Source organism: Haplochromis burtoni, unplaced genomic scaffold (assembly GCF_018398535.1).
Source record: "Haplochromis burtoni strain Fernald_Lab_line unplaced genomic scaffold, NCSU_Asbu1 Contig_13, whole genome shotgun sequence".
NCBI lineage: Eukaryota > Metazoa > Chordata > Actinopteri > Cichliformes > Cichlidae > Haplochromis > Haplochromis burtoni.
Window position 1 is genome coordinate 3,587,015 of NW_024582374.1, and position 15,300 is coordinate 3,602,314.

Sequence of the window (15,300 nt, forward strand, 5' to 3'; positions counted from 1 at the left end):
GGGTGGCTGTTTGTTTGTCAGATTTCAAACTGTGTCTATATCAAGACTTCAAACAAGAAAGAAAAAGCTCCCCCCGCCACAGAAGTCCAGTCCAGGGAATACTAATTTACATCTAATCCGATTCTTTTCTTGGAATTGCCATCGCAGTATCCAGTACACAGATTGATCATGTGACAATAGACAAAACTTCAAAACACAACTTTTTGACTTAAGTGATCAAGGATGTCCCAAGAGTTTCCATCAACACCATCAAAGAGCTGGAAGAGTGAAAGGTTGGGGTTTAAAATTGTCACTAGTGACGACACATACTTAAAGTCACTGCAGCGAAGGGCTTGGACACCACAATGCAGAAAGTCTTTACACCTGAAAATAAACTGTCCACGCCGACACCATGCAGCACATACCGAAACAGGTTTCTGTGCATCAAAGGCAGACAAGCAGAGTCAGAAGCAGCACCTCTTGAACCCTGCCACGCTTTAGCAATACAGGACAGACAGAAAACTCAGGACCTGGACCCGTGACCTTCACTAACACAGCAGATTGGACAATCCAGTTGAATATTTCAGGGGGAAAAAAAAGAGGAATAAAACTAAACAAGATCTATGTAACATTTATTTATTTTAACTAGATACACTGAAAGAAAAATCTCTTTATACCATTTAAACTTCTTCCTGAAAACTGAAAAAAGCATTAGGAGAAGGGAGGGTGGGGGAATGAACAAGTACCTCTTTAATCTCCATGATAAATGAAATGATATGGTTCACAAAATAAAAACTGTCTTAAATGAAAAAAATAAAATAAAATACAAGTTCAGGCACTGATAAGGCATCACTCTCCCATCATGACATCTTAAGTCTTGAGAATGAAAAGGCCACACTATTGATTTGTATAGGTCTTTTTCTTCATCTCTTTTTGTAGAAATTAAACACACAAAATGCTCCACCTCCCATTTGTGATTACATGTTGGTAAAAAGAAGCCATTCACAACATGACATGACATGGGAATAACATCACAATAACACTGTTTTTGTTCTCCATATTGCCCTTAACCTTACACCCAAACACGGGCATCTGCCTCCAAAATAAACGAGCAGGAAGTTGAACAGCGAGCTGCACGCCAAGCGCCGCTCGATTGAGGACAGACATCAGAAACAAAGAAGAGTGAAGTGAAAACTATTACACGGTACTGACAAAACCCAGGAACACAACTTTGAAAATGAAGGCGATCCACATTTGTATGGTAGCTACATTCAAAAACCAGTTGCATAATTACTGTTAGAGACAAAAATCCCCTCCCCCATTTTTCTCCAGCGCCCCCTGCTGGGGTCAGAATGCCTCAGCAGGTCCGTGGCACCGATTCTGCCCACGCGCTCCCAAATGGACAGAAAGAATTCTCTTGGGTAGCTGATGAGACGCTTCACAACTAAAACTGGAATAAAAGGACACACCAAACGCTTTTAACATTTTCCATTTGTCATCCCATCAACCCTTTTCCACCGCCATCCCAGTTCAATTTTGAATTAAATGTCAAATATCCCCTTATACAGCTCATCTACAATACACTCTAAACTTCAAACTAATATTGCCATTTATGTAAAAAATCTACAATGTATAGACTAACAAAAAATATATATTTTTATATATATTTAATTTTGAAAAATGAAACAGAATAATGTATGAAGTGAATTTACACATCACACTTCTCTCGGTAAGAAACGTGAAAACACACTTACTCAGGAGAAAGGTGAAGGGCTGCAGTTCAGTGGGAATGCTCATTTAGGAAACAAAGCTTCGGTTACACAGAAGCTCGTCTGCTTTAACGCCCGTGGACTGATGAGATCCCTCCTTTGTAGAAACCCAGATTTTCTTTTTAAATCTTTTTTTTTTTTTGTAATTTTTGTTTTTCTCCTTTTGCTGAACTTCAATTAAGGGGAAATATTCGAGCCGTTAAGTCTGTTGGCACCATCAAAACCACTTCAAAGATACAGCACTAAAGGGCGCTGTTCACTCAGCGAGTAATTCAAATGGCTTTCATACAGACTTTCACAGGGACTGAAACGTGAAACAGGTCAACACTCAAAGTCCAGCCTAAAACTACATGACTGTGCTTTCGTCTGTGGATGCTTTAGTACATAAAGCGGTACAAAAACCTGGATCGATAACAAGCAACTACTGGAGTAACACTTGAATTTGTGGTCAACAAACAGGAAGAACAGTTTTGTTTTGTTGACAGATTCTCCCACTTGGATAGATTATCGTCTTCAAGGGAGAAGTCTTCAATTCCAAGTCTCCAGATGCCTCGTGTGATGTGACCGGGCTCCGGCCAGAGACTGTCTCTAAGTCAGAGTTCCATCTTTCATGCTTCAAGCTGCGTTTCAACTGTCAAAACTGTGACCTTTGCCTTGTGACCTTTTCCCCAACCTCCCCACACACACACGCACACACACACACACACACACACACACACGCACACACGAAGAAAATAATTTTGACAGTTCAACTTCAACTATGGGCTTGGTTACATAACATATGTAAGACTGTACCATCACGCTGGGAATGACATACATTAAAAATAATTGCTCATACACATAAGCAATCCCTCACAATAAATGTTCCTCACATGTAAAGCAATTTGCTTAAATGTCAAATAGAAAACATGTAACAATTAGGCACAAATCCTTGATTCAAATTATTTGTTTAGGTCTCTCTCTCTCGCTCTTCTCCACCCCCCCACTCCCACCAGAGCACCTCTCGGCAGTGTGTGAAGCCCCAATGTGTGGCAGGACAAAAAAATAAAACTAAAAAAAGTACTCCTGTGTTCCATCATCATCATCATGTGGAAACCAGGAAAAAAAGAAAAGAAAAAAGTTTACATGTAATTAAAAAAAAAGAAAAAAAGAAAAAAAAAAGGCAGTTCTTCACATTTGAGCTTGTAGTCATGGTTGGGAGTGCGACAAACAGGCTGTGTCAGTTTTGGCAGTATGCATGTGTGTACGAGTGTGAATGTGCATCTTGAAATTTGAACGGACAATACACAGACATGTCCACATACACACGTTCTCACACACACACACACACACACACTTGAGAATAACGGGTGGAAGAAATCTGTTAAGGCCACATCCTCTGACAGCCAGAAAAACACCACCAGATCTGGAAAAAGGAAGGAGCACAATGACATAATGCAACGACATTCCTGCATAACACACAAATGATAGAATATGACTGCGGGTATTGTATACTTGCAAGTAGGTTAAATTCTAACACGAGTCTTTTGGGCCTACCTGGTGTTACATGTGGCCAACTGGATTGTGGCCATCTCCACCCATGCTAGGATGGCCTCCTGAGAGCTGCATGGGTGCTTCACCCACCACCCCAGACACCTTCTCTTCCTCGCGGCGTTTTAAACACGCTGCCTTTGGGTTTAGGTTACGCTCTGAGAAAGATGAACACAGAAATGAGCCTTCTTAGTCCTCGAGAGAGGTCCACAAAGCTGGGATTTTCATCCATAAGAGTCTACATGCAAACTGACCTCTGACTTGTTGTTCTAAATTGAGGATGACATTAACAGCTTGGTGAAGGATGAGAAGTTTGGTCTGAGGTTTGTCGTGGCTGAGGTGCAGCTGGCACATCCTCCCAAGCTCCTTAAATGCCTCGTTGATGTCCCGTACCCTAAGGCGCTCACGGGCATTGTTAGCCACTCGTCGTTCCCTCTCGCGCTCCATCTTCACCTCGGGGGGAAGGTCCTCATCGTCTTCCTGACTGGTTTCAAGCAAAAATGAAAGGATGAAACTACAAAATAAAAGTGCTCATTCTACCAGTTCACAGTTTTAACCCTCTCAGGCTCAAATTAAACTTTCTGTTGCTAATGCACATCCAAGTCCTGCAGTGGTACTTCTGAGTAAAAAAAAAAAACCCCTCATAAAATATGTATGTGGGGTAATCAGGTTGTTAGTTTTTAACTGTTGCAAATCGGCAACGCCTGCCTCCAGAGTTAAGCAGACTTGTTAAAGTGCTGGGGGCAACACGTGTCTTGTAATGCAACACTTGAGTTGCATTATAAGCCAGCAGTTTATATGTGAATGAGGAAGAACACTATTTACATTGTGGAATTATTTGCATCACTTTGAATTTGTGGAGGGAAAAAAAAAAAGGGCAAAAAAACAAACAAATGCAAAATGCAAACTGTGTACAGACTAACGGCCTCTGGACAACATAACCAACAGGCGCAAAGAATCCCAAGGGCTTCTTTCTTTTTGATCCTGCAAATGCACCTTAGTAAAGGGCTCTAACCTCATAATACAAAAGTTCATTTTAAAAGAAACAATTCCCAACACTGCTGAAGAAGCAGTTCATATGATCATTTAATTAAAATGCTTATCCCACACAAGTTCAATTAGAAAAACATTCTCTGCTGTGTGTGAAGTGTTAGCAGATTTAAAATCTATGTCTTGTAAGAAGCTAAGCATGGTAAGCAGCTTTAGCCTTCACCTTTACAACCCCGAACTTCTTAGGATTTTGTGCAGCGTTGTTCATTACTGTGATGCTGGACTTGGGATAAATGTCTATTGTTTCATCCTTGCATTTATTTGTAGTCTAAAAAGCATTTTGGGTTCAAATTTCAAAACTTCCAGGTGGTAACTGTGCAGAAATGGTGACTAATGAGTAGCAAAGTTCAGAATGAGAAATACTGTGACGACTCTGTCGAGCAGAGATCGTTTAGGCATCAGCTCCAGCGGCATTCGTTTGCTCAGTGGTGCCTGGCAAGAGCCCACAAAGCATTAGAAATTGATTCTCTATTGGAGAAACTTACTCATCTTTCTGGTCTGAAAGGCCAGAGAGCATCTGGAGGGTCAACGCCTCCTTTCTGAAAATGTGACATGAAGGGAGAGGGGGGAGTTTGACATCGTTAAAAACCTAACAGAGCCTAGGCAATCACTGGGAAACACAGGAAAGAAGAGATGACGGAGATGAATTAAACTTGTATAAAAGTGACAGCTGACTCCCTTTATATTCTCTTAGTGACAAAACGATCCTCACCTTTGTTTGACAAAGTAATAGTTTAATTTTGTAAAAATCAAGCTCAAAGTTTTTAAAGTTTGAGGTGAAAAGACTAAACGTGCAAGGACCTTACCTTGTTCGACTGCGTGCCGCTTTGGTGTCTTTCTTTTCCTCCTCTGACTTGTCTGCAACAGATGAATTTTCATCGTCCTCCTTGTCTTCTCTTTTGATATCTGAGCTGCTGGAGGAGTGTGAGGAACGAGCCAAACCACCCGGGAGACCTACGGACAAACACAGTGCATGAAGCTTTAATATTTTCAGTTTCAGGAGTGCATACAGCACCGGGGAAGCTGATGAAGTCCAAAAGAAATCTGTGTACATGTAAAATAGACATTTTTATAATTAATAATCATTAATCAAACTTACTGGTAAAGCCTTCTGGCTGGCTTACTGCTGGTGTGGGTCCAGATGCGTGATGACCGTGCAGGAGAGTGCTGCTGGGAGGAAGACCTGTGGGCTCCTCATGTTTCCCACCCTGCTGGTAAAGGTGGAGAACGGTCACGATAGATTCATGAGGACAGATCGAGCAAAGCTGATACACAGACTACAAAGCCCCCCCCAACTGAAATCCAGGGGGAAAAAAAAAAAAACAACAACAACCCAAAACTGACATGACATGTATTGAAAAAAACTGAATACTTTTTGACATTAATAATAAAAAACAAACTTATTTGCTAATATTTTTTGGAACTGGTTTTACATAACTCGGACACAAAGTATATAAAATGAACTCTTGCTGTACACCGTTTGGCCAGCAGATGGCACAAAGCATCACCACTGTGATGGTTTTTTGTTTCTGGTGGAGATAAAACCCAGACTAATTTTTCTGACTGATTTTTCCCCCCCATTTAATCCAAATCCTTTCTTGGAAAATAGAAAATATTTATCTGTTCAAAAGGACAATTTGTTGTGCATCATAAAATTAAACACACAACAAACTTTCCCCTAATTGTAAATCATTTCCCACGTCTCAGTTTTCTAACATGTTTTAAAAACCGGAGCATGTTCATTTAAACCTCGACACTGACACAGCCTCTTCAGGAGCGTACCGAATTTGAATCTCTATGAATGAAAACGTAGACCGCGCCAATGCTTAGACGAGGACTTTTGTCTGCTTTGTGTTTAAAAGCAGCATCACGAGCCCACACCTCTCTTAAAAACAAAAGAAAACATGTTGAACAGAGCAGGTGACTCACCATTGCGGGATGTCTGTTGCTGAGGGCAAGACTTGCATTGGGGAAAGCCGGAGAGAGGCCTCCGAGGCCCCCGTTGTGTACTGAAGACAGCAGGCTGTGCATGTCAGAGTGGGCGCCCTCTAAGCCGGGGCCCTGGCCCACAGCGTGGCTACGGAGCACGTGGATGGCCTCTTCCAAGCGATCCTCCATTTTACTCTGCTGTATAAATACATGAAAGATGTGCTAAGCTGTCAAGATGAAGGTGGGACATCAACTATTAAAACAAGTAAAGGCATACAAAGGCTAGAAGAACACACCCATACCGGCAACTTTAGGTTTTTAATTACGACTGATGCAGCAGAGAAATATTTTGGCATACCAGTGCATGTGGTGGCCCTTCATAGTTGGGTGTGGTTGGTCTTTGCCACTGAGACTGAGGTCCTGCAGGGAGAAATATTGGGTGTCGGTTAAGTAGCATTTCTCAACTTTTCACCAGGTGGCACTGCAGACACGTTTTTCTGCTGAATAACATTAAAAACGCACAAGAAAACATTCACTCAAGTTCAACACACTCATTCTTCGATGACAAAAATGCAATCAGGTCAGACTGAACAAGTGAAATGAACTGTACTCATTAAGGTACTGTCCAGTTCACGCTGATTCATTAACCAAATTTGTGGTTGCACGGCAGAGATAAAACCACCGTAACTCAGTTTACCAACCTTTTGATTTGCTAAATCTACACAGCCTTGAGGTTCATCAGCACAATGCGCAACTGATACAAGTTTTCCACATATTTCAAAAAAAAAAAAAAAAAAAAAAAAAAAACATAAACATCTGTCATTTTAATTAGATTATCTTTTATTGTGAGTTTTTTGAAGTACTAACACCGTATGAGAGAATGTACCTGCGATGGCCTGAGGAGATCCAGGAGTAGATGGAGCTGAGGAGAAATTATTACTGTTGTGGTCCGATGGGTAAATCTGAAAGTATGAGCAGATAAAAACTTCAAATTCAATCTCCTGGGTTCAAAAGGTAAAAATACTCATAGGTAAACATGTCCATACATCTTTTATGTCTAAACTTTCTTCTAAAAAAATAAAAGTAAACAAAAATAAATAACATTAAATCTCTAATGGTTAGATATTTTATTGTCATGACCTTGGAAATGCTTAAGGACCCAGGTTATTGTAAGCAGAACAGCAAAACTACTGATTCAAGAAGGGTTTATAAAATTTCACTATGCCACTTGAAGCCAAAAAACAGCTGTTTTGGTTTTTCACTCCCCCTTCAGGATATTTTTTTTAAACAATCAATCTGTTTTGGATAAAACTCTTTATATCCAAAATAATCCTACACCATCTAACTAACATTTTTGCCATTTTCAGACACTCCCCGAGCTGAATTTCCACTCATGTCTCCAACAGAATTTACCATCACTGCTGATTTTCACTTCGTTAGAGGATATAAAACTCTCGGGAAAATTATTTAAAGTGTTTTATTGCCCAGCACTAATTTAAAGCAACAAACAGAGAGAAAAGAACTCACTGAGGCAAGAGCCTTTCCAATTTCATCTCCTGAACTGCCAGCTGTGGTGCCTCGGTTGGCTGCAGAGATAAAATAAATGCGAGTCAGATGACTTGTTAATCTGAAAAAACAACTCAGTCTGACCACGTAGCCGTCGAAGCAGTGACGGAGAAGTTTGCGACGCGCTCTTTTCAAAGGTTCTTTACCCATTATGCCTTCTCCATTGATGGTGGGCGTGTGGTTGTAGGTGGTCGGGGCCGAGTGGAAGCCGTTGACCTCGCTGCTGTGCAGAGGATAGTTCTGTGGGGACAGAGGCAGGGGTGATGTTTCTGGGATACAGGTAGCGTCATAAAGCACAAAAGCTGTTCACAGAAAAAAAACAATCTGCATCGTGTACTTGGTGCCTTGAGAATGGATGTTCAACATGCCGTACCCAAACAATTAACAGCATGTTTAAAATAAACCTCGATGACTTATACTGTTGTTACATGTTGTTATGTGGATGTTACCACAACATCAACCATCAGCATGGGATTGAGGCCATTTCTACTCACCATCCTGTCCTGTGGATTGATTGCAGAAAAGGAGCCTGGTTGTCCAATGTGAGGGGAATTACCCAGCATGGCAGAGTAGCCAGAAGATGACCAGGGGTCATCTAAGAAAAAAAAAATGTTTGGAATTAATATGAAAACAGTTCAAAGAAGACTACAGGGCAATAGTAATATTTTATGAAAGGTTACCTTGCAAGTAAAAAGAGGTAGGGTAGACTCCAGGCTTAGCACCAGGATATCCCCCATTTTCTCTGGTATACTCGTCACCAGATGTGGAAGCATACACCTAAACAAAGAGACGTGACAAACAGTTGGACTACGGTTATACAACACTACAATACACACCAGCGTTCATGTGTGTTAGCGGTTTACTATGAATCCTGAGCCATCACGAAAGATGAAGTACTGTGGCATTGATCCATCTCGTCTTTGCTATGGATAACCATTTAATTACACTAGCGCCAAGTGACCACAAGATGGCAAGAGGGAGTCTGCCAACGGTGGAGGAGGAAGGCCGGCTCCTCGCCCGTGGAGGAGAACACAGTGGCCATGGCATGCTGGGCACAGCGACGGCTTAGATCCCAGTGCACAGTGAGCACTTCCTCTCTAGCTCCTAGGACCCCAGTGACATCGCACTGCCTGGCCTGCAGCCCCTCCCTATAACACACTCGGTATCAGCTCGCACACATACCATGCATTCAGTGAGCCAACACACCCATCCATGCACAATCCAAAAGCTATGTCCTCAAACTCGCACTAGAGCGTCAGAGGATTGAAAATGACAAAGAACAGCTCTGGTTAATATTGTAGACATTTTAACTACTTGCACCTTAAAGAATTCAACCGCACATTGTTCCTAAATATTGCAAACGACCACTGATGCTAGGCCTCCGAACACAGCAACAGAAGACGGACATGAGACGCCTTCAGTTTCCAGACTATCAGCCACCACTGAGTCCTCCTTTTCCTCTCCTCCTCTGTACTACATGCAGACAGAGGGAGAGAGAAAGAGAATGGAGGCTATGCTGCAAAGAATGCTAATCCAGAGAAGGGATTTTTTCTGTAATTTGATTTAACAGGGAGAAGTGGAAAGGGAATGGAGAGATGCACTTCTAATTACAGAGCCATCTGCCTGTTCCTGGACCACATCCAACTCCACAGGCAGCTGGGCTGAGGAGAGGGAGAGAAGAGAGGGAGAGAGATGGGGGCTGGGATCCAGTCAGCAAGACAGAGAGAGAGGGAGAGAGAAAGAGGGAGAGATTGCAGTGGGTAGGGGGTGGTTAAGGGGCAAGGGGGAGGACTGAGGGGAAAAAAAAATGAAGGCCCTGATGATTTATGAAATGGGTAGAGAGATAAGGGGTGTTGAGGGGGACAGGAGAAGGTAATCTAAATGACTTAAACAAAGCTTGATATGGCCAGGGGAGTGTGAAGGAAACAGGGGATTTAAAATGATCACGGTTAATTCAGGGGAAAACATGATGGAGATGGCTTCATTTAACAATAGGCTTTGAGTTGTTCTTTCACAGGGAACAATGTCGAGTGAATCCTGCCGCTCTAGATGGGAACACAGGACTACACAATGACTAGTACTGCTGGATAATTGTATTCTCAGGAAGAAAGGGATTGCTAGGGTAAAATCCTCAACTAATAGGGGTTTAATGTAATTCAGGTTATGACCGTGTAAAGGTCTCTACACCAGGAGGAGAGAGAGAGAAAAAAAAAAAAAAAAAAAAAAAAACACACAAAAAAAAAAAAAAAAAAAAAAAAAAAAAAAAAAAAAGCGGCTTGTGGCAAGGGGTGGGGAGTAGATGAAGATTAACATCAAACTAACCTCAGAGCGCTTTATTCAACCACAGGGGTTTGTGGTTAGTATACTGGACAACTAGGGGGCAGAAGAGAGGCTCCTCCATGTTTTTTGTTTGTTGCACATGAAAAGAGGCGTACGATTTGCACGGTTAGAGGATCTTGTGCGCAGGTAACGCTGGGAAACTGAAGTCAGCTAGCTCGAGGGCAAATGAGACATGGCGTTTACAAAGCAAAACGATTTCTGAAACTCAAGTGGATAAAGAAAAGTAGAATATGCTGATGAGGTGGTTTAAAAACAAACAAATAAATAAATAAAACAGCGGCAAGAGAGGAGTGTGGGAAGAAGGAAAGACCACAGGATCATCACCAGCTATCATTAATCTGGGCTCAGACATGGGGCTAAGAGGCCTCACAAGCACTGCGCCTCACAACTGGGTCACTCACAGGGGGAGGCCCACCCAGGCCATCATGTGGTGAGGCGTAGGCAGAGGGCTGGGTGAGGTGGGGGAGGGGGGTTCACACACAGAAGTCTCATCATTCGCACTAAAACCACGCAGCCATCGTTCACGCTGCGGGGACTGACTGAGGTTCAGACAGTGAGAGAGTGGGAAGAGAGAGAGAGAGAGGGCCTCGACCAGACAGAGCGTTGACACTCCATCTCTGTGATGTAGTCGCTTTGGCGAAGCCTGTCTGCACGTAGAGGTTTCGGCAGCCACTTCAACGCGACAACACCCACAGGTGGGAGACGGCAGCAGAAGCAAATTTCATAAACAAACAAGAAATCAAAAAATCTGGCTAAGCACAGAGTTCGCCGAGTTCAACTTTGATCTGTTCCCATAGTTACGCTCCGAGTCAATCTGATAAACACCAATCTAATCAATGCACAGACTGTACGTCAACTTAAGAGTCAAAACGCAGCTCTGTTCAAGTCTGCCTGAATTTCCTGTCAGACTACACTTCAAGACGTCTTGTATGGACCCTGTCAGACATGCAAGCCTTTGAATCTGCCTTCTTTATGCGTGTAACGCTATCAGCCTTGGTCTGAGTGAACGCCTGAATAAAAATCTACGCAACATACAATCAGATTATTTTAAAAACAAACAAAATAGGGCAAAGATGGCTAAAAATGTTTGCGAAATTGATTTTAATCTTTTCTTCTGCTTGTGTTCATAGCATAGGATATGTTCATCTTCGAAGTCAGAAGACGCTTGTGCAGTGGCAACATTTTCTATTGATGATCCACCAGCAGCTTAGACATCAAGACAGAGTCAACAGCAACACAGGCAAGCCACACACGACCAGGTTTCTGAGTTTAAATAACCTGCAATCACTGCACAAGACACATAATGAAAAAGATTCCTAGTCTGAGTAACAGCAGCACATGCTGAGAAAATTCTTTGTCAGCATTCACTGACTGTATATTCAAACATGTAACAATGACTAGTATCTCCAGCTATGGTTGGCTGCCATCATCCTCACATCAGCTGCATCAGCAGCTGCCAACTCTTATAATGTGACAGTACAGTCTGGGCCCTGCGAGACACTTCTTTACCTTCGAGCAACAATTTCTCAGTTTTAAATATGTTCAAACAAGAAATGTAAACACAACTTCATCCTTTTTGTTTTGTTTTCCCAGGCTCAAACATTACAAGTAGCCCAGCATTGAGGAACTAAAACATAGACACTGTCATGTAAAGAATTCAAACTTTGGACAGAATTATTATAATTACATAATTAGCTACCTGTTTGCCCACTATAAAGGCGCAAAAAAAAAAAAAAAAAAAAGACAAATTCACAATATTTTACGAATATTTGTTTGACTTTGAGCTCGATAAAACCAATGAAACCTTGAACTACATCAGAAAACAAGACTTGAGACCCAAACCTTGTGCAATTTGTGCGTCAGCAAACCGCGAACCACGTGTTCTATCAAAGTGTATCATTCAATCTAGGCTACAGAAAAAGGTATGTAGACATCAACAAAGCACCTAAAAGCCTGCAAAATTACTTGACTACATGACAATCAACCCAGAAAACCACTTGAAACCACTTGACTATACAGACAACCACAGTGATGATGTTTACTGGGGCCTGAGTTGCCTAACTGTCAGCTCGCTAAGAGTCTGACTGAGCAGAGGGTCTTTACCCCTGTCTGTCACAGAACTGTTCAAGCAGAGCGAGGACAGCAGTGTGTGTGCAGAGAGAGAGAGAGAGAGAGACGGCGAGAGAAGGGACTGGCTGCGAGCGGTGTAGACGAGCAGAAATAAGCTCTTACCGAGGACGGCAGGCCAGGGGGTTTCCGAATCTTCTTTGGCTGGGTTTCTACATACAGGCAGCAGAGACATACAGAAAATGTTTAAGAGGCAGGAACACAAATACGGACTAAGTGAGGGTACATGTCATGTTAGCATGTTTGTATTTTTAAAGCTAGACCAGAAAATAAAAATAATTTAAAAAAAAAAACAAAACAAAAAAAAAACAAGATGCAGCAAGTGCTTGCCGCTCTGTACGCGCATCAGTTTGAATGAAATGCCAAAGTGCATTCGTGTGCATACACTGTAGCTTTGTATTTAGATTTATGTTCAACAGAACGACAAAGAGAAAACCGTTTTGGTCCCGATGATCTGACGACACATTTTAAACGTCACTTTGGGCTACGGGTCATTGTAACGGACAGTTTTCACCATTTTTGGAGCTACCGAACATAACGCAGTTAAATGGTCAATAAATAATCAGCAAATGAATTAATCCTGAACGACACACATACAAAAAATAAGTACTCAGTAGCCACACTGCATGCCCCATGACGTACCTATGGCTCCTTCAGGCGGCCTTCTCCTGGGGTTGTTAGGATATGAAGGATAAAACTGAGAGCCAGACTTCAGACCAGAGGGTGACATGGCATCTGGGCTGGGCATCGCAATGTCGCTAGGAAGAAAACCAGGCTAGGGGAGGACAGAGAGATAAGATTTACTAATAAGACACACAGAAGCGTGGGAAAGCATGGTTTCTTTTCTAAGAAACCAAGACCGTTGTCAATTCAAAGTGCCCGACATGAAAAGAGAACTGAAAATACGGGGCGTCTTACACACAGGCAAACTACATGAAATTAGGTCACACATGTATCCTCGCGGTTAAACATACCTGGTTTCCAAACGAAGAATACGGTGGTCTCTCATTTTTACCTGTGAGGTGAACATGATGGACATTTCAACATTAATTCAAGTGAAACCCTGAGCTGTATACGCAGATTAAGACGCAATGGACTGTGCTAATACAAATGAAAAGTAGGTTTTTCTAAAGTACAAAAAGTCCAGAGATGCCCTCCCTTTTTTTCCCCTCAGTACGCTCAGCTGCATAAAGCCGCCCGCCAGACAAAACCCTAGGGAAGGTTTCTGCTTCAATACCCCAACATCCCCAACACTCAACGAATGAGCACACACACACACACGCACTCACACACAGATATAAACATATGCATATACATACACATTCTGCCATCCAGAAGACAGCTCTATGGTCATAAATATATGCACGACTGTCCAATCGGTCTCCATCAGTTTCTTAAAGCTGGCGTTTGACAAGGCAACATTCATCTGGTACCAAGGATGACGTTTTTATATTTTGTAAACTGATACGACTCAAGTGCTAAAACTTAAACAGATAAAAGTCACATGTATCAAAGTTTACTTAAAGGAAGCAGAACATACCAGCAATCCCTGAACTGATGAATGGAGAGGACAAGGCTTCGTGCTCACTGTAGTGGGATCCTTCTCCATAACCCTGTGGGAACAATGGCACACATAAGACGACTAACCATAAAAGGCCAAGGATGGCAGACACTAACCTCAGGCATATAGACTAACACGCTTACATGGCCAGCTACATCTTTTTAGCACCCCTGCGTGGCTTAGCGCTTACCCTCCCTCTGCTTTTCTGTCTAACAGGATCCATGCCAAACAAATCTGCATCAGCTCGAGGGAATCAAACCAACTTTCTTAATTATCAACTTGTGGTAATCAAAGCTTGCTGCATCCATTTCACCCCCCTGTTCCTTGTATTTACACAGAGTTGTGCCAAGACAGTTATGGTAGATGTGAAGCTTGCAATTACCGGTGGGCTTCGACAGAGGTTTGGGCTACCAGAGAGCTTGCCAATGCAGGATCCTGGGCCAAAGTTATTAGGTAGAAAGTAAAACTACAGCTCCAAATTGCATATGGCACACAGATGAGAAAAGTACTAAGCTGTAGTTGTGGTTGGGGGATAGGACGTTTGTGTTTTCATCTATGGCGCAGCGGTTAACTGAATGTGAGTGAGTGACAGTGTCGTGGCATCTGGTGTTAAAGCTTTGCAAACTTAAAGTCATGAGCGACTGAAGAGGCCGAGTGTGTGCATTTGGAGCTTACCCGTCCTTGGCTGAACGAGGGGCTGTTCTGTTCCGCGGAGCCCCAAGACCCAGAGCCGCTACGCTCGTCTATTGCTGCAGAGACACACAATGAAAGGTAGGGAGGAACGGCATTAGTCCAAACAAACTAGATACTAGAAGAAGTGAGCAGTCCAAGGGGAGAACCTTAAACCACTTTAATATGCATTATTGCAGACATGAACGGTTTTGACTATGACTATAAGTGGCCACAATCGGCATTTCATAAGGAAGCCAAAGAATTCACACTGATCAAAGCAAATTCTCTGTTATGTTAAACCATTTCCAAAGATACACGTAGGATACATGCTGTTTTTTATGCTCACTGAATAACAGGACGTTTACCATTAGCATTCTAATGTAATCCAATTGTTGTGAGAGTAACATGTCATCTAAACCACATTTAAATTCCACCCAGTCAATTTGACAAACAATGTGTGGTGCCAAAAATTGAAATGCTATGTTTTAGGTAAAGAAAAAGCCGATGCGGAGCACAAAGAAAACACAGCCAAAAGACTGGTGGAGCAGAAAACTCCAAAATACCCCCATCATCCCCTTCTCCCTGTCTTATGCACTAATGCTATCCAGGCTCTCTGGAGACACAAGGCTTAATTGCATGCTGATTTGCATAATTGTGCATATTAATGCGGTTTCCTTATGAATATTCATATTTCGTCTTTGATTTTTGCCTAATTAAAAAAATGTGTGTGAGAAAGCAAAAGAGAGCGAGCGAGTGGAAGGAGAAAGCAAGGGGACG

General features: G+C 42.3%; 1 protein-coding gene across 4 annotated transcripts in view; it reads right to left on the reverse strand.

The window, feature by feature from the left end:
• Nucleotides 1-598: 598 nt before the first annotated feature.
• The window catches only part of tcf3b (transcription factor 3b), a 24,062-nt gene continuing 9,360 nt past the window's right edge, over nt 599-15,300 (reverse strand). For 3 of the 4 annotated variants that reach the window (XM_014336847.2, XM_014336850.2, XM_005932425.2), the window contains 18 exons: nt 14,527-14,600; nt 13,831-13,903; nt 13,265-13,305; nt 12,933-13,065; nt 12,396-12,442; nt 8,504-8,600; nt 8,318-8,418; nt 7,970-8,063; nt 7,785-7,843; nt 7,144-7,219; nt 6,616-6,677; nt 6,258-6,455; nt 5,428-5,539; nt 5,135-5,282; nt 4,814-4,867; nt 3,533-3,762; nt 3,285-3,436; nt 599-3,153 (listed from right to left, as the gene is read on the reverse strand). In XM_014336847.2, the coding sequence (XP_014192333.1) occupies nt 3,291-3,436; nt 3,533-3,762; nt 4,814-4,867; nt 5,135-5,282; nt 5,428-5,539; nt 6,258-6,455; nt 6,616-6,677; nt 7,144-7,219; nt 7,785-7,843; nt 7,970-8,063; nt 8,318-8,418; nt 8,504-8,600; nt 12,396-12,442; nt 12,933-13,065; nt 13,265-13,305; nt 13,831-13,903; nt 14,527-14,600 (1,745 nt within the window). In that variant the 3' untranslated portion in view covers nt 599-3,153; nt 3,285-3,290. The remainder of the gene's footprint in view (nt 3,154-3,284; nt 3,437-3,532; nt 3,763-4,813; nt 4,868-5,134; nt 5,283-5,427; nt 5,540-6,257; nt 6,456-6,615; nt 6,678-7,143; nt 7,220-7,784; nt 7,844-7,969; nt 8,064-8,317; nt 8,419-8,503; nt 8,601-12,395; nt 12,443-12,932; nt 13,066-13,264; nt 13,306-13,830; nt 13,904-14,526; nt 14,601-15,300) is intronic. The other variant, XM_014336849.2, reaches the window with a different exon arrangement.